The sequence below is a fragment of the Amphiprion ocellaris genome, chromosome 13 (genome assembly GCF_022539595.1).
Source record: "Amphiprion ocellaris isolate individual 3 ecotype Okinawa chromosome 13, ASM2253959v1, whole genome shotgun sequence".
Classification (NCBI taxonomy): Eukaryota; Metazoa; Chordata; class Actinopteri; family Pomacentridae; genus Amphiprion; species Amphiprion ocellaris.
Window position 1 is genome coordinate 27000054 of NC_072778.1, and position 21717 is coordinate 27021770.

The window sequence follows — 21717 nt, forward strand, 5'->3', positions numbered from 1 at the left end:
TTATTTGATATTGAGAACTATGCAGCAGTGTTTCTATTACATTTGTATACATTGTACATTTAATCTGATTTACTGAGTTGCTAAAAGCTCTTTGGTTTAAGAAAGTAAACACGCTTTGGATTAATTATGAGCAGGTTTTTTCTTTTTAAAAATTTTTTCCCCTTAACTGAGAACCGAACCGTACCAAACCATGATTTTTATGTACCGTTACACCCCTATCATCTACTAATTACTGATTACAGTTGTTGTAATTGTTGTTTACTTGTGAAGACCTTCAAAGTGATATAGCAATATCAATGTACCTTGACAAAATTCAAGGTCAAAATTTAATTAAAAGAAAAAAGAAGCACCATTTGGTTTCGGGTTTTTTTTGGAACTTGTATCGGAAACAACAAATATATTACTCACTATAGGCATCAAAACTATGAATAAACACATGGAATTATGTAGTAAACAAAAAAAAAAAAGTCAAAACATGTTTTATATTTTACATTCTTCAAAATAGCCACCCTTTGTTTTAAATACTGCTTTACACACTCTTGGCATTCTCTCAGTGAGCTTCATGAAGTAATCACCTGAAATGGTTTTCACTTCACAGGTGTTCCTTGTCAAGGTTGATTTGTGGAATTTCCTGCGTTCTTAATGGGGTTGGGACCATCAGTTGTGCAGAAGTCAGGTTGGTACACAGTTGACAGCCCTATTTCACAACTGGTAGAATCCATATTATGGCAAGAACTAATCAGCTAAGTAAAGAGAAACGACAGTCCATCATTACTTTAAGAACTGATGGTCACACAGTCCAGAAAATTGCAAAAACTTTGAATGTATCCCCAACTGCAGTCACAAAAACCATCAAGCGCTACGATGAAACTGACTCACGTGAAAGGAAGACCAAGAGTCACCTCTGCTGCTGAGGAGAAGTTCATCAAAGTTACCAGCCTCAGAAACTGCACGTTAACAGCAGCTTAGATTAGAGCCCAGATAAATGCCACACAGAGCAGACACATCTGTATATCAGTTGTTCAGAGGAGACTGAACCAATCAGGCCTTTGTGGTCAAATAGCTGCTAAGAAACCACTACTAAAGAAAAGCAACAAGCAGAAGAGATTTGTTTGGGCCAAGAAACACAACGAATGAACATTAGACCAGTGGAAATCTGTGCTTTGGTCTGAAGAGTCCAAATGTGAGATCTTTGGTTCCACCTGCCGTGTCTTTGTGTGACGCAGAAAAGGTGAACAGATTATCTCTACATGCATGGTTCCCACCGTGAAGCATGGAGGAGGAGGTATGATGGTGTGGGGGTGCTTTGCTGGTGACACTATTGGGGACTTATTCATAACTGAAGGCACACTGAACCAGCATGGCTACCACAGCATCCTGCAGGGACATGACATCCCATCCAGTTTGGTTTAGTTGGACCATCATTTATTTTTCAACAGGACAATGACCCCAAACACACCTCCAGACTGTGTAAGGACTATCTGACCAAGAAGGAGAGTGATGGAGATGACCTGGTCTCCACAGGCACCTGACCTAAACCCAATCAAGATGGTTTGGATGACGAAACCGCAGAGTGAAGGCAAAAGGACCAACAAGTGCTCAGCATCTCTGGGAACTCCTTCAAGGCTGTTGGAAAACCATTTCAGGTTCTACCTCATGAAGCTTATTGAGAGAATGTCAAGAGTGTACAAAGCAGCAATCAAAGCAAAGGGTGGCTATTTTGAAAAATCTAAAATATAAAACATGTTTTGACTCATTTCACACTTTTTGTTTACTACACAACTCCAAATGTGTTCATTCATAGTTCTGATGTCTTCAGTGAGAATCTACAATGTAAACAATCATAAAAAACAAATTTCCTGCTGATTTCTATCACAGCATTTAAATAATGGCACAATTCAACAAAAAATATCTTGAAAAAGATTGTTTAGTAGATGTATATGCGCATTCAAACCTGCAGTGGTTAACTAAAAACCTCTGAAGCTATATTACCCTCCAGTGTGTAGATGTCCCGCCCCCAGGGGTATTTGGGAAACCTCTTAACATCATCTTCTGTCCTGGTGGCCTCTGGAAAGAACTCATACTTGATTAACTCTCTAAAGGAGACACAAACACAGAGAGATCAGTTTATAGTTCACTAGTCATTAATCAAGTTAAAACAGAAATCAAGCCTCATACTTGCATATGGACAATATGGAAAGTTTGACCTTTCATTATTTTGCTAGTTACAGATCTAGCATGTTACTAACCATGTTTCATTTTAATCGATTTTAAGTCTATCTGTTCCAAACTGTTTGCTCACCTAAAAATTTAGTGTTCTGTCTCAAATAACGTTGTCTTCTAAGTTGTGTATCAGATCCAGATGAAAACATTTCCTTTTTTTTTACCACTATGAGATTCTATAAAAGGTTGGTAGGCACATACCAAATTTATGTACCGCTGCATCCCTACAAGTAGCATCTTCTTTTCAGAATGTTGGCATCAGAGTGACTGCAGAGCCTGCCGGTGTTCCAGTGACTCCAAGCACAACATTTGGAATAAACCAGGGTGGACAGTTCTTTTTAACATTGAAGAAGTTTTTACTTACTGGCTGATGTTGGCTATAGTGTCCATCCAGCTGCGAATGCGAACTTTGTTGCGTATGTTTGGTGGGTTGCTGAATTCGTGCACTATAGCAATATGGTACGGATAGGGCCCTTGGAAGAGCTGACGTTCCAATGCTACTGAATCAATCTGAAGAGAGGAGAGACAAGTAAAGACTTTGAGTGTCCCAATGATGGCAAAGACAACCAGAGAGGATTAGAGGAGGCAAACGGATGAAGAGAAACAATGAAATTCAATAAAAACAGCTGTAGTTGAAGATGGAATGGTTGGCTGGACAGGTACTGTTAACACCCAACAGGTATCATTAGATGGCTTGAAAGACACTGGTGGCCCACTTGGGTGCATAAACTCTACTGTTACATACTCCTCCTTTTCATCCTTGTCAGTGGTGAATCCCAGCCACCACTAGTTGTTGTACGAAAGAGTTTTAGGTTCCAAACGACAAATAAGTAAACTTTGAACAAAGTTTGAGATGATGCAGGCAAACCCATGGACTCACCTTACTATAAAGAATTTAAAGTCCAATTTCCCTTATTTCAGCCTTGGCATATCGAGACTTCAATGACTGAGAATCTCTACAGACATCTTTTCTTGCTGAGCAACTCAGTCTGACTGGATAGCAAAGTCTTGAAAGAGTCCCAAGCCTCTAATCCCTTTCTGTCAATCTGAAGCCACCTGAACATGTCTGCTTTAATGCTGAATGAACACCCTGATACTTTTCAACACAAGTTGTGATGGAGGTTGCAATGGAATGTTATTAAGTTTGATCTGGTGAGATCGGACCTAATAACATTTTAATATCACTTTCTGCATGGCACAGACCAAAAATGCATTCAGTCGCATTAACATATAGTACCATCTTCCTGTAGTTTGTAGAAATCTTTCCTCTGAGTGTCTCCAAAACCAGGGAACTGTGTCCAGTTGAGCTGTCCCTCACAATTTATAAGCTAGAGTTAAATGATTTATTCCATAGCGGATGCATATTTTAAGTAACTGACTCGTATCATATCACCCCAAACCATAAAAATTTGCACAGCAATTCTTGCACTGCTACATCTTTGCACTTTTTAAACTTATTTTTTCAAGCCACTTTATATCATGTTGTTTACAGTGTGTCAATACTGTACTATTCCATTCTCATTTCTCATCCCTGTACATACTGTAAATATTATTACTACTATTTTCTTATTATTTTATTACTATTACTATGTTTATTGCTACATAAGCTGCTGTAACAATGTGAATTTCCCCTGGCGTGGGGAGAAATATAGGACTATCTTATCTTAATGTTGTAAATATCAAAACTCTCCTCTCATTGTTTTTTGTAACTTCACCAGAGCTTATTTTCAAACTGCCAAAATCCAGATAGCACATTAGATGCGCTAGCAGGGACAAACACACTTGACCACTGACCACTATTTGGTTCAGTTTCACTGAAGAGACTAAGGTAGAGTTCCAGGCCTGCTTTAACTGCACTGATTAGGGTGTTTTTGAGACTGTGGCTACAGATCTGGAGGAACTTGCCGTGACTGTATCACACATCAGCTTCTGTAAGGACACGCACATACCAATTAAAATCTCCTATACATACAACAAAAACAAACCCTGGTTTACAGCAAAACAGGCCAAGGAAGAAGCTTACAGGAGTGGAGAAAAAATCCTGTACAACCAGGTCAGAAACACACTAACAAAGGAGATCAGAGTATCAAAGAGGTGCTACAATGGTCATCTTTACCATGTCTATATGCCGAATTGTCTTGAGTTGCTACCACGTGATAGGCTGAAAAGATAGTTGTGTTAACAAGCAGTTGAAGAGGTGTAGCTAATGAAGTGACCAGTGAGAGTAGACATGAAACTGTCCTGTTTAAAACAGAGCTAAAACCAGGGATTACACAGTCATGGGGAAGTTAACCATATTTTGAGGTGAAAACTTGAAAGACACACTGGAGACATGAGAGACTTTCATTAATTTTCTGAAAAGGGGCACAATGTGGGACATACACTATATTGCCAAAAGTATTTGCTCCCCCATCCAAATAATCAGAATCAGGTGTTCCAACAGGTGGTTACAGGTGTATAAAATCAAGCACCTAGGCTTGCAGACTGCTTTTACAAACATTTGTGAAAGAATGGGTCGCTCTCAGGAGCTCAGTGAATTCCAGCGTGGAACTGTGATAGGATGCCACCTGTGCAACAAATCCAGTCATGACATTTCCTTGCTCCTAAATATTCCACAGTCAACTGTCAGCTGTATTATAAGAAAGTGGAAGTGTGTGGGAATGACAGCAACTCAGCCACCAAGTGGTAGGCCACGTAAACTGATGGAGTGGGGTCAGCGGATGCTGAGGAGCATAGTGCCAAGAGGTGGCCAACTTTCTGCAGAATCAATCACTACAGACCTTCAAACTTCATGTGGCCTTCAGATTAGCTCAAGAACAGTGCTTCAGCAGAGAGCTTCATGGAATGGGTTTCCATGGCCGAGCAGCTGCATCCAAGCCATACATCACCAAGTGCAATGCAAAGCGTCAGATGCAGTGGTGTAAAGCAGCTGCCACTGGACTCTAGAGCAGTGGAGATGTCTTCTCTGGAGTGACCAATCGTGCTTCTCCATCTGGCAATCTGATGGACCAGTCTGGATTTGGCGGTTGCCAGGAGAACCATACTTGTCGGACTGCATTGTGCCAAGTGTAAAGTTTGGTGGAGGGGGGATTATGGTGTGGGCTTGTTTTCCAGGAGCTGGGCTTGGCCCCTTAGTTCCAGTGAAAGGAACTCTGAATGCTTCAGCCTACCAAGACATTTTGGACAATTCCATGCTCCCAACTTTGTGGGAACAGTTTGGAGCTGGTCCCTTCCTCTTCCAACATGACTGTGCACCAGTGCACAAAGCAAGGTCCATAAAGACATGGATGACAGAGTCTGGTGTGGATGAACTTGACTGGCCTGCACAGAGTCCTGACCTCAACCCGATAGAACACCTTTGGGATGAATTAGAGCGGAGACTGAGAGCCAGGCCTTCTGGTCCAACATCAGTGTGTGACCTCACAAATGTGCTTCTGGAAGAATGGTCAAAAATTCCCATAAACACACTCCTAAACCTTGTGGACAGCCTTCCCAGAAGAGTTGAAGCTGTTATAGCTGCAAAGGGTGGACTGACGTCATATTGAACCCTATGGATTAGGAATAGGATGTCACTTACGTTCATATGCGAGTCAAGGCAGGTGAGCGAATACTTTTGGCAGTGTAGTGTATATCAGTTAGAGAGGCTGGGAAAGTTTTACAAATATAAAATCTTAATGGTCTAAAATGCATAAGAATAATGAGTAACAACGGACTAGTTGTAAGCATTCTGACAACAACAAACGACCAAATATGCAAGATCTACTGGGAAAATGCTCTTTGCCTGCAGGGGATTTTTTAGTTGCAGTATCACAAGTGGACACTAGGAGAACACACTTGAGTAGCAGGCTGCAGAGTCTTGGTGAGTTTTCTCCTTTTGAAATCCACACCTTAATACTTTTAAACTTGTAGGCTACAAATCAAATTGAGAGTTATTTAATTAAGTGGCGACGCTGTAACCAGCTCTCTTCAAACATTCATGGTTAGAACTCATTTTGTAAGGAGACAAAAATGGCATCCCATCGTACCAACCTGATGCATAGGGCGCATGTAGATTATGCGGTTCCTTTCAGGAGGCATTCTCAATATTTGATCGAGGACCTGTTCCATCTCCAGTTTCTTACACTGAGCATAGTCGAACCTGTTTACTATGGGGGCACTTTCCACTTGAAGCTGCTTCAGCACTCGACATCTGGTGGCTTACAAGAGAGAGGGAGGAGACAAAGAGCCAAATCTGCTTGTGACTGAAAGTTTTCCCAGTTAGCACAGAAAATAAAGTGAACCTGAATGTATAAAATGTCTGCCAATATGAGCTGTCAATACAGAATATATCAAATATGAGAGGCTTCCAGAGGTACACTGGATTTTCAACATGATAGACAATAAAGGTGGTATGGTACAATTTGTTACCTAATTTTAGTTACATTTGTAATTTTGTAATGATTCCCTTGAAAAAGGACAATTAATCAACTTGCACTGTGCAACACTGTAACACAAAGTTTGCTTTTTTGCTTTTTGTTTGGATGACACACTCTGGTGGTACTGGTACTCTGAATTCTTAGTGAATGTATCCAACACTTTGGTCCAGTCCAAGATCTCTTGAAAAATCCTGACAAAATTACATTAAAACACCTATGAATTTTCCATCTCTGTAGGATGCCTGGCAACCAATTAGATCCCCACAAAAACAAATATAAATATTCACGACCTCAATATCAGAGGACAGACTTTGCATGAATAGTAAATTTTGTGTTTCTGAAAAACAACAGTGTACATTCAAAAATCATACAACATTATATTAGTTTGCTGTCACAGTTTCCTATAGTGATAGTTTTAGAATGAAGGTTATTACTACATTTTCAAAGTACATCAATATGACTCTTCAAGTATCAGTGTCTTTGTCCGTTACCATGAACGAACATCATCTTGGGGCAGTCTTTGAGGACAAGGTCAGTGATGCCACAATTGGTCAGAGTGATACCCACAAGGTTCTTACTCTTCAGAGACAAAACCTGTGCAAGCAAAAAATTGGGTATCTTAATTGCATGAAAAACCGATATACAATGCATGCAACTGTTAAAGCCAATCATACCTGCCCCTTACATGAGCACCACTGTTCAATGGTAGATTTTGCAGAAATAATATCCACCAAAAGCATTTGCAACAGAGGAGCCAAAGACAAGTATGTACAGTTTTTGCATATTGTTGCCATAGCAAACGTGAAAAATAAATTCTTTCTCTAAACCTTGCGTGGCCCACTCTTCAATGTTCCAGTGAACAAATGTCTACAATTTATACTGTGTGTGTGTGTGTGTGTGTGTGTGTGTGTGTGTGTGTGTGTGTGTGTGTGTGTGTGTGAGTGTGTGTACACCTGTACGTGGTCATCCTCAGTAACTGGGTCGGAGGTGCTGGTTGATTTGTCAGCCATTCGTTTCCTCCTTACGGCTACTCGAGGCCTGGCTCTTGAAAGATCTATACAATAATGACAGAAAAATATCACCAAAACAAGAAAAGTTTGCACTACACTGCCTGCCGATAAATAGGCTGTAGGCAATAAAATAAGCAAAAAACAAAAAGTACACACCGTTACTCTAGTGTGCACTTCTGTAAGTACTCACAAAGAACAATTCTGAAACAAATAAATGCAGTAGAATCACAAATAACCTTCTGGCACCAACATTACCCACAAGGTCATGGACCGCCAATAGTTCAGTCGGACATTTAGGTGCATGAAGTCAGTATGTTAAAACAGCCTGGTGCCTCTTGAGGAGCATGCTACAGACTCCTGGAAAGTTTTCTTCTTTTGAATTCCACACTTTAAGACTTTTAAACTTGTAGTCTACAGACCAAACTGAGGACTCAGTGTTAGTTGGCCTATTAACCCAACCAACATACTGTAAAATACAGAATACAGCTTGCTGTGTTGTCCTCCAAAGACATATTTTACACTACACAGCTTTTTTGTCATGTTGATTTCCAGACTTGCGTATTTTGCATGCCATGATTTTGAATGGTACAAGGACTAAAGCAGACAAATTACTGTTTATGTTCTGTGATGGGCTTTTAGTCATGTTTGACTTTCTGAATATTTCTCGATTTCCTTAACTCCTGTGTCCAATGTTTGTAACTTCAGTCTTACCTGTCTCAGGTAACAAGGACACAGAGGATGTGCGGGTGCAAGATCGGGTCAAGGGTCTCCTAGGAACAAAGTCCTCATATCTGCCGTGACTCTGCTGTAAACCTGAGCAAACTGCAGAGGCAGGTCCAGCAGGGGCATGTTGTCTCTCTCCTTGTCCCATCTGCACTGCTGGTGTGGTGGAAGCATGGTTTACAGTAACACCTCTGGTCTCACGACTGTCCACACCATCATGACAAGAACTCTGTCTCGTCCCAGTTTCCCTGCCACGAGACTGTGCTCCAGATGGCCCCACTGTGCCATCATTAGTCCTGCCAACAGGTCTATCAGTGGTTGTTGTGGCTCTGTGCGTGGTGACTACCACCACCCTCCCACATCCACCCACATGGCCAGATGTAGCTGCCACAGGTCCAACTCTTCCTACAGATGCAGACATCGGCCTCACCCCAGCCCTTGATGCAGTCCCAGTACTCCCAGTGCCCTGTATTGTCCTACTGTCAGGTCCTGGCCTTGCAGCGGCCTCCACAGTCTCAGTAGTGATTCCTTTACTGCCAGTCCTCCTGCTGCTCTCAGCAGCAGCCTTCATATCTGCCTTAATCTGTTCGCTGGTCACCTGACAGCTCTTTTCGCAGCTGCTCTCCAGCACTTGAGCCTTTGGCTGATCAACAGAGACGGACACATCCACATTGTTGCACCGCCGTAGAGGAGTTTTTCCTTTACCTGGAAAAACACATCCACACATTTTTGACACTGGTATAGTTATGGTTTCCTGCAAATTCAGTTTATTTAGGCATTTATTCTAGACTGAGCATTTTATACTATATCTAATATTTGTATGCTTATGAAAAATTTTCTAATTCTTCAAAAATTTCTGTTTATTTCTTTACAACACAGAATCATAATCAATTTAATTTAGCTTTTTACACAAAATACAAAACAGATTTCTACAAAGTAAAGTCAACTAATTAAAAATATAAAATGTAAGATAAGTGACTGCATAGATATTCAACCCCTTCAAAGTGCCTAATTCAACGCATGTGCAGCCAACTGGTGGATAGACGCCACACAATTAGTGAAATCGTCTGAGCACCGTAAGTGTGTGGACTGTTGTAAAAAGACACCATACCTTTATCTGAAGGGTTCACTGGTCAAGCAGTACTCTTGGCTATAACTATACTGTGTGAGGGGTTGGATACAAGAAAATTTCTGAGTTAATGAATATCCCTTGGACTACAGTTAAATCCATCCACAGTTAAATGGACACATGCGTAAAATTGCCTGAAGCAGGCCGCTGTCAAAAACCAATTGCCTGTGCAAGAATCGATGAATGAGGGAGGTCACCAAGATGCCCATGACTCCTCTGAAGGAGTTTCAAGCTTCAACAACTGAGATAGGAGCGACTATGCACACATCTGATGCCCAGGTTCGTCACCAGCTTGATGTGTAAGTGGCAAAGAGAAAGCCACTGTTAAAAAAAAAAAGGTCATATTCCATCTCCACTAGAATTTGTCAGAAGGCAAGTGAAGTCAAATGGAAGATGATTCTTTGGTCTGATGAGACCAAAATGGGCCTTTTTGGTCATCAGGCCAGACACTATGTACGGCAAACACCAAACACACCATCCCCACTGTGAAGTACAGTGGTGGAAAGATGATGTTGGGATACTTCTCAGCATCAGGCCCTGGAAGGCTTGTAAAGGTAGAGGGTAAAATAAACGCAGCACAGTATGGGGAAATCCTGGAGGACAACCTGAATCAGTCTACAAGAGAACTCCAACTTGGTAGAAAATTTGCCTCCTAGCGCAACAATGACCCAAAACATACAGTCAAAGGTACAAAGAAATGATTTAAGTTGAATGTTCTGGAGTGGCCAAGTCAGAGCCCAGATCTCAATCCAATTGACAATTTGTGACGGGACTTGAAAGGGGCAGTTCACTCATGATATCCATGCAACTTGACAGTTTTGCAAAGAAGAATGGGGTAAAATTTCTTCGCCCAGGTGTGTAAGGCTCACTAAAACCTGCCCACACAGGCACACAATGTTGTAACTACAGCCAAAACTGCATCTACTAAAAATTGGCTTAAAGAGGTGAAGTTTTATATTTTGGATTAATTTGCATTACTTTGTAGAAATGTTTCTCGTTGACACGAGAGTGTCTATTTTATGTACATTCTTCTTAACCAAAATTCAATGTTGAAAAGCAATAAAAACGGAAAACGTCCAAGGGAAAAAAGACATTGATCAATCAACATAGGTCTTCTAAAATAGTATTGAAGTTACACATTATATTTATGCAATCTCATAATGGCCAAATAACCTCACAGGATCAATGAAGCTGCAGGTTTGTGGAGCAAGGTGCTGTGTTGCTCTAAAACCTGTAAAACCTTGGCGCATGAATTGGAAATGCCTGGTTCTTACCAAATGGCAATGCTGGCTTACTGTAAAAAGGTAGCATTTGGCATATTTTATGTTACTGTCATGTTGACAAGAAGGACACTAAGTTATTTGCTTTTGTTGTCCATTTTTCATACTGACAGTTTGCCAGCATTTGAGTGCCAGTTACAGTAGGAGTTCTGGCCAACGAACGACTTTTGGAAAAGACAACAAAATTATATTTTCTTCATGTATTTAGTTTTCTCTGTTGCTGTAACAAAATGTGCTAAACTGTGATCCCAAAACTGGGGTAAATAGAGAACTGTGAATTTTCTGCATAGCTTCCTCCCTACTCTCAGCCCAAAGGGAGATACAATGGTAACCTGATCAGCCGTGTTGTTGTGACGTTCAGGGTGTCTTATGTGATGTGCTGACACCTTTTGTACAGGAAGCTGGCTGCTGTAAACAGGTGGGTGGCATGAGCCTTGAAACAAGGCCTTCCTCTTCCTCACTGTCCGAGTCTGAGATGACCAATGGGGGCTTGGAGATGGCAGCACCAGCTGGTCTGCACTGCTGGACTAAACCACTGGGACCTCAAGGTGGGAGGAAAATAAAAATAAAGGCATACATGAATAACAGCTTTCTGATTTATAAAATGCCAAGTGAAACAGTTGCCTTGATCATTCAAATTATTAAGAAGAGCAGCTCCAGACCTGCTTGTTCTTCATCACGATGTTGTGGCACTCCAGCTGAATGACTGGGACCTGGTGTCTCATCAGCTTCTTCTGCTTCTCCCCCTTTTGCTCCTTTTAGCTCGATCTGAGGCTCAGTCTCCATGTTTTCATCCTCCAAGATTACCTCCTCTTCCTCCTCTTCCTCCTCTTCCGCCATCCCATTTACCTCCACTGGTGCTGTAAAAACAAGTACACATTCTTTACTATTTTCACAGAGAGCTCTATTGCTTGTAGCAAAGTTTTAGTGATACTTATAGTGGCATTTTTGAAAATTTCCATCTAAACCTTTTGATAACATTGCTAGACTACTACCTCACATTTTAAAACATTTTGCAAGTGTTGCACTGATTGACTTTGCTTCGTGTCATATTGTGCAACATGGGAATGTTTTACAGTGACAGTAGTTAAAACTACACACCACATTAAAAGACTCCAGTATTTTGCAACGTGAACAAAATAAAGCCAGAATCAGGTGAAATCATAGTAAACCGCAATGTCATTTGACTTCATGGGCATCCTTACCCTGGAAGCAATAGAGAAGACAACTACAACAGAAGATGTAGAGAAAGCAAACTTTGATCTTCTTTATGCTCTCAAGCACCGGTAAAGATACTTGGACTCTAAATACTACAGAAGCCACATTTCATGACTCTAATGAGCTGCTGTGTTACTCTACTCTGCATCACCCTTGCTATGCATGATATGCTCACCTCCACACTGTCTGCATCTTACTACCAGCTACTTATGTAGTATATTTAATGCCAGCGCCTTACACCATAACAGTAAACTTATGAATCAGTTTCAATGTTGGCTTGTACTTTGTATGTATCATCTAGCTTATCATGCATGTATCCCAGTTTGTGATATATGTTTCCTGGTCCCCTATGCCCCCTCTTCTCCATCGTTCTCCCACAGTCCCTCTATATCTTCTGTCCCTCTCAACCAGCCGGCCAGCAGCAGATGGGTCCCCTCACATAAAAAGCCGGGTTCTGCTCAAGGTTTCTTCCCTGTTAAAAGGGTGTTTTTTCTTGGCACTGTCGCCTTAGGGCTGCTCTTGGGGTTCATATGGGTTCTGTAAAGTGTCTTGAGACAATCTGAATTGCAATGGTGCTATATGAATAAAATTTAACTGAATTGTGTTACAATTGTTGACGCTCCACTGACTAAGATTGCAGGTGGGACTTGCCATTGTGCTGCTGCGGTTGCTGTGGCTGCCTTTGGTTGTTGTTGTTGTTGACGACAGGTGGAGGAGCGGGAGGCATGTTGGCCTCATTGTGGTGATGGTGGTGGTTGTCATTGTCATTGTTGGAGTTCTGATTGCTGACCAGTGCTGAGGACACGCCAATACCAGTTCCTGCACTCAAGCCCACCCTGGCGCAGCCCTAACACACACACATAATACATCATATGTATCAGCACTCACATTATCAGCCACAAACCAACAAATAATATTCATACAATTATTTCACCTCTTTTTGAAAAACACTGTTGAAAATGATTTTTTTTATGTCTAGCAATAACAGAAAATATTTGCATATTTAAACTTAGTAGATTTTTGATGAATAAAGTACGAGTAGATCTGCTTTTGTCAGTGGCTCCCTCAACATCTTCATGTAAAAAAACGTATAACACAATATTTATTCAAATTAGTTCATGAAAAGAGATTCTAAAAAAATTTTACTAAATCATTTAGTATCTTCTGATAAACACTTTCCTTCAACTGCTACAACAAGCTAAACAAATCATACAACAAAAAAATAAATGCACTTAATTTTACCATGTGAATAAGCGGTTTTGTCTTTCTTTAAAATCTGAAATTAACTACAGAGAGAATCACATTTGCTCACTAAAATATGAAAAAAAATCAACTATGGGATCTATAGGATGCATTTACATATTAAAATGACTGTACATCACAAATTTAAGTGTGTGTGTGAGAGAGAGAGAGAGAGAGAGAGAGAGAGAGAGAGAGAGAGAGAGAGAGAGAGAGAGAGACAGAGACAGAGACAGAGAGACATGCACTATACCTTGGGTGGTTCTCTGAACATCTGGTCCAGACAGATAAACTCAAGACTGGGCAGTAATTCTATGAACTGAGAAAAAGATTCCAGTTTGATAGCATGACAGCGAACAAGAGTGAGGTCAACGAGACGGCTCCATCTGGATTGATCTGAGGACAGACACAGACAGAACAGAGCCGTTACACAACACAGTATATTGTCAGTTCAGTCAAAGGAGTGACAGATGATAGATGAAGAAGCTACTTGTATCCAGCACCATTTGTTTGACTTAAGCTGACCACAAACATGTGCACATTAACATTACCGGCACGTGAGACCTCAAGTTTACCTGTGATCCAGTGGTGTGGGTTGTGAAGGTGAGGACAGTTGTAGATGAGCAGGTATTTAATATTAGTGAACACCTCATTCACCACCTTTATGCCAATGTCAGTGATGATTCCTGGATTCTCAATGACATCAGCCAGACCGTACTTGACCAGCTCTGAATGACTCATCTTACCTGCAATTAAACACACACAAGACACGGCATATTTTCATATACAAACTTAGAGATAATCAGTATTCTGTGCCTGGTGCTGGGTATGGACATTTTTTTCACTCGTTGGTTGTCTGATTTACTACTCATTTTTATCTTGGTATTAACAAGCTGCACTTGAGTAGCAGAAATGATTTATTTCTACTCTTGATCCTCATTATTTGTTGTTTCTTGAAAATTTAGGGATCTCACTTGATTTTTTTTTGCAGAAGTGTAATTTTTCACTGTGGACTTCAGCTTTCTAGAAATGACTGCAATGAATTAGAACACAGCAATTGTCCGTTGTCTCAGAGCCTGATGATATTTCAGAGAAGGAACTAACATTGGAGTAGGAACTCATCCACATATCCCAGATGAAGTGTTTCAAATTGGGGAAACTCTAGTTCAGCCATCTTGAGAGCTGAGAAGACTCCATCTTTAGTCAGTGAAGGCTGGATACGCAGCTCATGAAGCCTGTTTAAAAGACAGAAATAAAGAAACAACAAATTAAATTGATGTTTTTATCAGGATCCCTATCAAGCCGTGAAAATAATAATATACTGCAATGGACAGCCGTTTCTGCTGTTCGATAGATTTCAGAACAGTTTGTTCGTTTCTGTCTAAATGTTACAGTAACTCAGATAAATACTTTAGCCAAAAAGTAATCTTATGACACATAGCTATTGAGGCAAATGAGATTCAACACACAAGAAGACCATGTTGGGTTCCGCTACTGCGAACCAAGAACAAAAATCTGAGGTTCCACTGACCACAGGATTCAGGGATATAAGATACAGGAATGTTTTCAACATTGTATGAAATTTAACACATCGAGAACTGAGCTAATTTTACAACAGTACTTGTATGGTTTTAGTTAGGGCTGCAACTAACGATGAATCGATGAATCGTCTGATCACGATACGTCATCAAAAGCGGAAGTGAGCGCATAATGCAACAGAAATCACTGTCCGAGTGGAGCGCACGGACGGACATCCGTGCTGTGTTGTGTATATATAGTGTATACATATTATATATGCACGATACAGCACGTACATCCACGTTTACGATACAGCACAGACATCCAGCACGGACATCGGCGCTGTATCGTGCATATATAACATATGTATGATGCAGCATGGATGTCCGTCCGTGTTCTGTGCTCCACTTGGACGGTGATTTCTGTTGCACTGTGCGCTCACTTCCGCTTTTGATGACGTATCGTGCTCAGACGATTCATCGATTCGTTGTTAGTTGCAGCCCTAGTTTTAGTACATCTTTCTCTTAGTTTCATAAACTGATGACTGGCTGAGGACCTGCGAGCAGCAGTGATGATGAGGTAGCCCAAGTCCACTTCAAGAGCATTCTTACAGGCTCCGAACACAATGGTGTGGAGGTTTCGAAATCCTCCTGCAGATACACATACAAACACATCTTCGTGAAAATTAATCAGCTAATATTAAGAGGATGCTAATTATCACTCATGCTCAACTACAGTATACGGTAGGGAATTACTAAATAACAGAGCAAAAACAAAGTTTGTAAGCCTAAAGATGAAAATGGGGCAAACAGGAAGTAGCATTCATCACAGGCCTAAGCTATTAAACAATCCGAACCCGCATAAATACGTCACAAATTGTTAAGTACTACTTGAACGATAATAATACCTTGCCATAAAGATGAAAATATGAAAGTAATGTAAATGATCACATTTGGTGTGTTCACATTCAATTTAGCAAGACTGGTCACAGGTAATGTTATAAAACTGTGAGCAGGACAAACTAGGGCTGAGCGATACAGATAAAAGGTCTAACATGATAAAAAAAAAAAAAAAACATTTATATTGGTTGACATGCTCCATAATTACTAGTAATATTTAAACAATCTGTTTTTTATAAAGTCTTCAAGAAAAAATGTTTTTGTTTTGTTTGCTTTCTGTATTTAAGCAATTTAGCCTATTCATCAAGGTACACAAGTTAGGAATGAGCGATTAGTTAGGTGCTACTTGAAAGGGTGGAAGCAGTTAAGGTGATACAAGTGGGTTGTATTCCCACTAGGGATGTGTACTGTGACAATTTTAATAGTACCACTACTCTTACCAATACTGCATATCAATAAAGTACTCTGAACAGTTTATGATTGTTCTGAAAGAGAAAAAAAAAACTAAATAAATTCAGAACAGAATGAAGATTGCTTCATTTTCTTATATGTGCTGTATATAAATGTCCATTCTTGAACAGCAAATAATCATGAACAGCAAAATAAACAGCAATCCTTGAATAAATCACTTTATAGACAATAATGCTGTGGTGATGATAGTGTCTTTAAAGAGCACTGTGGACACAGTGTCACAGGTTTTGCTCACTAAACAGAAGGGTATGCATTGTGTTTCATTAAATTGTCAGCATTACATAAGAATTGAAAGTTTAATGTGAAAGGTTAGCGAGAGATAAAGTATGAGCTAAGCAGTCAAGCTGCATCTCTATGCCTTTATGTGTCTCTGAATGTAACTTTTGCTGGATGTTTCGACAGACTGCGTTTCTGCTCTTACATGCAAACAACTTGCTGTACTTGTGGCAATGTCTGCATCAACTCCACTTAAGTGTAATTGCCCTTCTGAACATCTATTTCTCTCCATTGTTACTCACAGCAGAGTCTGTGTGCTGCACACATGTGACAGAGCTGCTCCACCTGTACAGGTTTTGACAGACAGAACTCTCTTCTGACTTTGGAAAGTGAAAATACACCATAAATGGATGTCATATGGTAGCAAGACATAGTTCTTAATGTCTAAAGTATTGACAGCAGAACTGTTAATGTCACAGCCCTATGTAATCACACTCACTGAATATGCGTGGGTAATTGCCACTCTATAGTCATCCATTGAATTTCCAGGGTGATATTCATCTTTTTATTTTTCTGGTATAATTACTAAATAATTTACCTGTAAACTATCATCAGCTTCTAAATGTAAAGAGAGAAATTCAGCATACAAGTTATTAAAAGGTAAGTACAGTGTTCACCTCTTGTAACCACTTGTTTGCCAAATGCTAAAAACTTTGAAGAGAAGTCTTCAGGAATTGTTTTCAGTAGGTTAGTTTGTAGTTGCTGTTTCATGTCAGCTGGTATTGGACAAACTTCACGCTGCTCAAGAGTTGCTTCCATTTTCCATTATGCAAATTAACTCTTTTTAGAAATAGTTATAAACCATCTAAGGTGGGCAAAAATGTTTTTTGACAAATTGAGGATGTTTTTCCCTCAAAGTTAGTTGTTTCCAGTGGCTTTTTCTGATCTGATACTTGAGATAAAAAAAAATGTTTTGGAAACATGACTACTTGGAACTGCTCATTAACATGTGCCCTTCTCACCTGACCTCCAGCTGTCCTCCACCACATGTTGGATCAGTCCTCCCAGGAAGGGAACTCTTACCAACTCCAGCTGCTCCAGGTTCCGAGCTGATGCTAAACCAGTGACCAAGGGAACATATTTGAGGGAGTTGGTTGGTCCTGCACAGTTGCGCATGACAAAGGTTCTCAGGCTCACACACAGAAAGTCCTTAAATGGCTGTGGTTTGGTGAGACGAACCCACTTCAGGTAAAGATGCCGCAGCATGGACACACAGGGAATCTCTGGGACATTCACACCTACAACAAACACTTTATAAATATAATACAGGTATGACATTTTGAAAACTAGAGGTGAAAAATGGCAAGGGCTTTGTGACAAGACAATAGAAATGCACTTTAGGCCTGTTTATTTAACAAAAAATGTAGGTATTAACAGAAATAAAGCAGCCTTACAGCAAATGAATGTCAATTTATTACACTGTTTTGTTTTGTTTTGTAGCTCCGATTAGTAGTAAGTACCGTCAGTTCTTGTCAAAATATCCTACTCACCCACTAGATGTAGGGTCTGGATCTTTGCAGTTATGGGGATGGTGAGTTTGTTCTCAGCAGGAATGGGAAAAGCCCCATTACGGTTGCGGAACTTTCCCAGTATGTGAACATGTGGCATATAATTCCAAATGGCTTCGACCAGCTCCAGATGGGACGTCTCAACACCCTGAAATGAAATCAGGATGTTTGACAAAAACACATTTTATAATTTTGTAGCTTTTTCCCCCCATTCTTTTATGTAATCAACTACTTTCTACAGGAACAAGAGTTTCTTTTGTTGTAACGATGGTAAGGTATAGTGTTCAAACAGTCTCAAAATCAGAGCACAGGAAAATCAGGCACATAATATCAACTCACAAAACAGTATCCACAAGTAGAAAAGAATGCTTTCATGGGAGCTTTTCTGTTCCACGTGCACAAATGTGGTCCTGCAAGCACGAGGTGTGCGAGCAAAACCTCAACTGTTCTTATTGACTCAAAACTGCTCAAACTCATCACTTGTCAACCTGAATTTGGAGGTACAGACAGTGGCTGTTCTGCCCCTTTGATTGATCACTTTCAATAACAACAGTATCCAGCCTGTCTCCTACCCTCATGACAGTGGTGCTGTAATTATTACTGTTAATATTATTAGCATGAGTATTAGTATTATTATTGCTACAACAAATCACAGCAAGCTTTTCCATAAAACAATACACCATCAATTATTCACGGATTATATTTGGTATTTTTCATCTGAATATGCAAAGTAACTAAAGTTATTAAATAATCAGTAAAGAATTTAAGTAAGAATTGTAGTAGAGCAGAAGTAGCACAAACTGGAAGGCCTCCATAAAGCACAGGTAACCCAAAGCTGTGCTTAAGTACAGTATTTATGCAAATGTCCTTAGTTGTTTTATACCACTGTCCTTTGATCTATCTGTACAGACCACCTTGCACATTTTGGTCGTTGAATGATATTAATGACGGACCCTTCATGCCAGTGCTGGCATTTATTATATGTTGTGTAGTCAGTGTTGGCTCTCTGTGTTTTAAAGACAACATTATGGCATTTTGACAAGTGAGCGCTGAGCAGTTGCGAGCATGTGGGGATTGTAGAATAGAAATGTTTCCTCTCAAGGATAGTTATTTTGTAAACAATACATAGTCCTCCCCAGACCACTGATCAACACTGAAAAACAGCACAGGATAGAATTAATATTAAAGTTAAAAGGGCTTTTCGGCATTTCTTACACTCTGATCTTCTTTAGGTTAAGGGTTAAGTATGTTGTTGAGGAGGACTTATGTCTTCAAAGACATAAGTTAGATTAGTCAAGGATAAGTCATGACAGAAACATGGAAAACAGGTGGTGATCAGCATCAATGTAGAAAAATACCACAATGTGGTTTTACAATCCAAAAATTGGTAGTTTACATCCATGTCTGGTCAGTCCTGACCTCTCGGATATATAATATTATCACTTCGTCATTTTTTATGTGTGATATATTTTTGTAACTCATGATTTTTGCAAAAAACGTGTAAAGTGTCTCATTGTGGCCTTCACCTTTGACTATCAAAATCTAATCAATTCATCCCTTAGACAAAGTGAATATTTGTGCCAAATTTGAAAGGAATTAATCAGTGCAATCACTTTGTGGCATTCCTAGGAGCAAACAACTGGACCTCTTTAAGGTTCTTCAAGACATTTCACCTCTCATCCAAGAGGCTTCTTAACTTCTAAACTGAAGTTGTTTACTGTTGTGCTCTACAGAAGCTCCTAGAACTACCATAACCTGGATGACTCATTATCCACACAGACTTTGTGCAATTGTTGGTAAAATTTCAGGTTCTTGCTCTATGCAATATGTGTTGCACCTTGTTGTGGAAGTGTATCATTCTTACATTACATACTGACCAGCAGATTAGGACAGGCTTGTAGTGCCTCCAGGACTCCAGGTATACTGAAAGCCTCGTAGCCTCGGACTCGTCTCCTTTCCAGGTATCGAGGGTGGAGGCCATACAGCTCCTCCAGATCTGGCATTTTCTTCAGAAGGAGAAGAAAGCTGCTGTCTGTAAAGCCTAAATCATTAAACGCAATAAAGACAAATTATTAGATCAGACTATTAAAACCTGGTACTTCCTTTCTGTGCTACTGCAATGCCCTCTTCACCATATGCCAAAAACACTAGAATACTCCCCATACCGTTGGCTGGGTAATATAGCTGAACATTTTTTACTATACAGTGTTTCATATCAGTCAGTATCAATTATTATGACCTTTACACAATAAAAAAAATACTAGACAGTTTTTACTTTTAAATTTAACCACCTTAATTTCAATGTAAACACTTTATTAAAGCTCATAGATAATAATTTTAATAATAACATGAAACAATGAAAAACATACAGATGATTAAATTTACACACAAAAATAATAATAAACAGGCTAAGGATAGACAAATGATCTTGAGTCGATACACATTAAATATAGAAAGCAAGTAAAATAACCTGTGATGTAAACAAACCTCAATAAAAACAACAATATAATGCAACAAATAAAGAAAGTTTAAAAAAAAAAAAAAAAAAAAAGCTATTGAACTGGGAAAATTAAAAGATTGTTTTTTTAAAGTGTGTAACATAAAAGGGATTCCTAAACATTGGGCTTATCAAGGGCAGTTGGGGTGAACCTGCTGCATCATGGCTGGTCAGGACCTAGTTACCCCAAACACAGGCCTTTGTGCACACACTGACCATCAGCCCTCAGACCAGGACCCAATAATGTGCTGCTTAGTGGGGAAAGCACTCCGGTTTGGTGATTTTTTGACCATAAAGCCATTCCCCGCTGGTGTGGACCAAGATGACAAGAGATCAAGAAGCCTGCAGACGAGTGCACCTCAGGAGACCTCTACGAAAGCCAATGGGGATAACGATGATGGGATACGGGACTACATACTAATGTATAATAGGCTGTTCATGAACCAGGAAGGGAGAGCATTTGGGGTTTGTTCATGCAACCAAATTCTGTTTTTTTTCCATTAGGTGCTTTAATGCCAGCCTACATATAATTCCTTTAAGTGAAACTATTAAACATTCCATCAAATTATTTCTTATTGCCATCTCTATCATTTTGTCATCTAGCTCTGCCCACACCAAGGAATCAACCTCAACAAATATTCTAAAACCACTGTGCTTTGATGTTCCTTGCTGCAGCTCAGAATCAGTTTAATACTCTGGTGCTGATTCAATACCAAGTCATTCTCAGTGCTACACTTTAGCAAAATTGTTGCATCTGCTGACTCTGGACAACCGGCACTCAGACAAGTCAGTAATCGTATCTCATGTAAAGCTCCTCTATGTTTTGGTCCCACAGTGGAGAAATTAAGTCTCCACTGAAAACAGGCTGAAAGCAAACTTTTCAGACTGTATCCCCACATCCAAAGAGATAATTTACTGTGTCATTTATTTAAAAAAAAAACTCATCACAATAGCACTGCAGCAGTGAATACACTCTTAGTCATTTATCTGTAAAGAACAGAGTGATTGTACTCGGGCTCTTACCTGAAGGCATGTACTCCCACCAGCGACCAGCACATAGATCCACTACTTTAACTACTCGCAGGTACAGAGTTACAGCCTCTCGAAGTTTTCTTGACAGACACTCCATACACATGATATCCTTCATGGGAAGGTACCTACAAAACAAAACACAATAATGCTCAAACAGTCTACATTTTTTGGCATTTTAGGCATAGGTTAGTCTTATTTAATAACAAAATATACAAATGTAATATATACACAAGCGCATCTCATATAATCACATGATTAGAATATGGAGGAAAAGGTTCA

The 21717-nt window shown here is 39.8% G+C and overlaps 1 protein-coding gene across 2 annotated transcripts in view; it reads right to left on the reverse strand.

Annotated features, from left to right (window-relative positions):
- fbxo38 (F-box protein 38) overlaps nt 1–21717 on the reverse strand; it is a 31730-nt gene that overhangs the window by 3091 nt on the left and 6922 nt on the right. Inside the window, exons 3-19 of one of the 2 annotated variants that reach the window (XM_023280344.3) lie at nt 21430–21563; nt 19787–19950; nt 17892–18057; nt 17364–17639; nt 15312–15405; nt 14342–14472; nt 13813–13983; nt 13491–13633; nt 12650–12845; nt 11443–11640; nt 11167–11322; nt 8360–9076; nt 7592–7692; nt 7130–7232; nt 6253–6419; nt 2588–2733; nt 1993–2096 (exon numbers count right to left, since the gene is read on the reverse strand). In XM_023280344.3, the coding sequence (XP_023136112.1) occupies nt 1993–2096; nt 2588–2733; nt 6253–6419; nt 7130–7232; nt 7592–7692; nt 8360–9076; nt 11167–11322; nt 11443–11640; nt 12650–12845; nt 13491–13633; nt 13813–13983; nt 14342–14472; nt 15312–15405; nt 17364–17639; nt 17892–18057; nt 19787–19950; nt 21430–21563 (3167 nt within the window). Of the gene's footprint in view, nt 1–1992; nt 2097–2587; nt 2734–6252; nt 6420–7129; nt 7233–7591; nt 7693–8359; nt 9077–11166; nt 11323–11442; nt 11641–12649; nt 12846–13490; nt 13634–13812; nt 13984–14341; nt 14473–15311; nt 15406–17363; nt 17640–17891; nt 18058–19773; nt 19951–21429; nt 21564–21717 lie in introns of those variants that run through there. The other variant, XM_035952866.2, reaches the window with a different exon arrangement.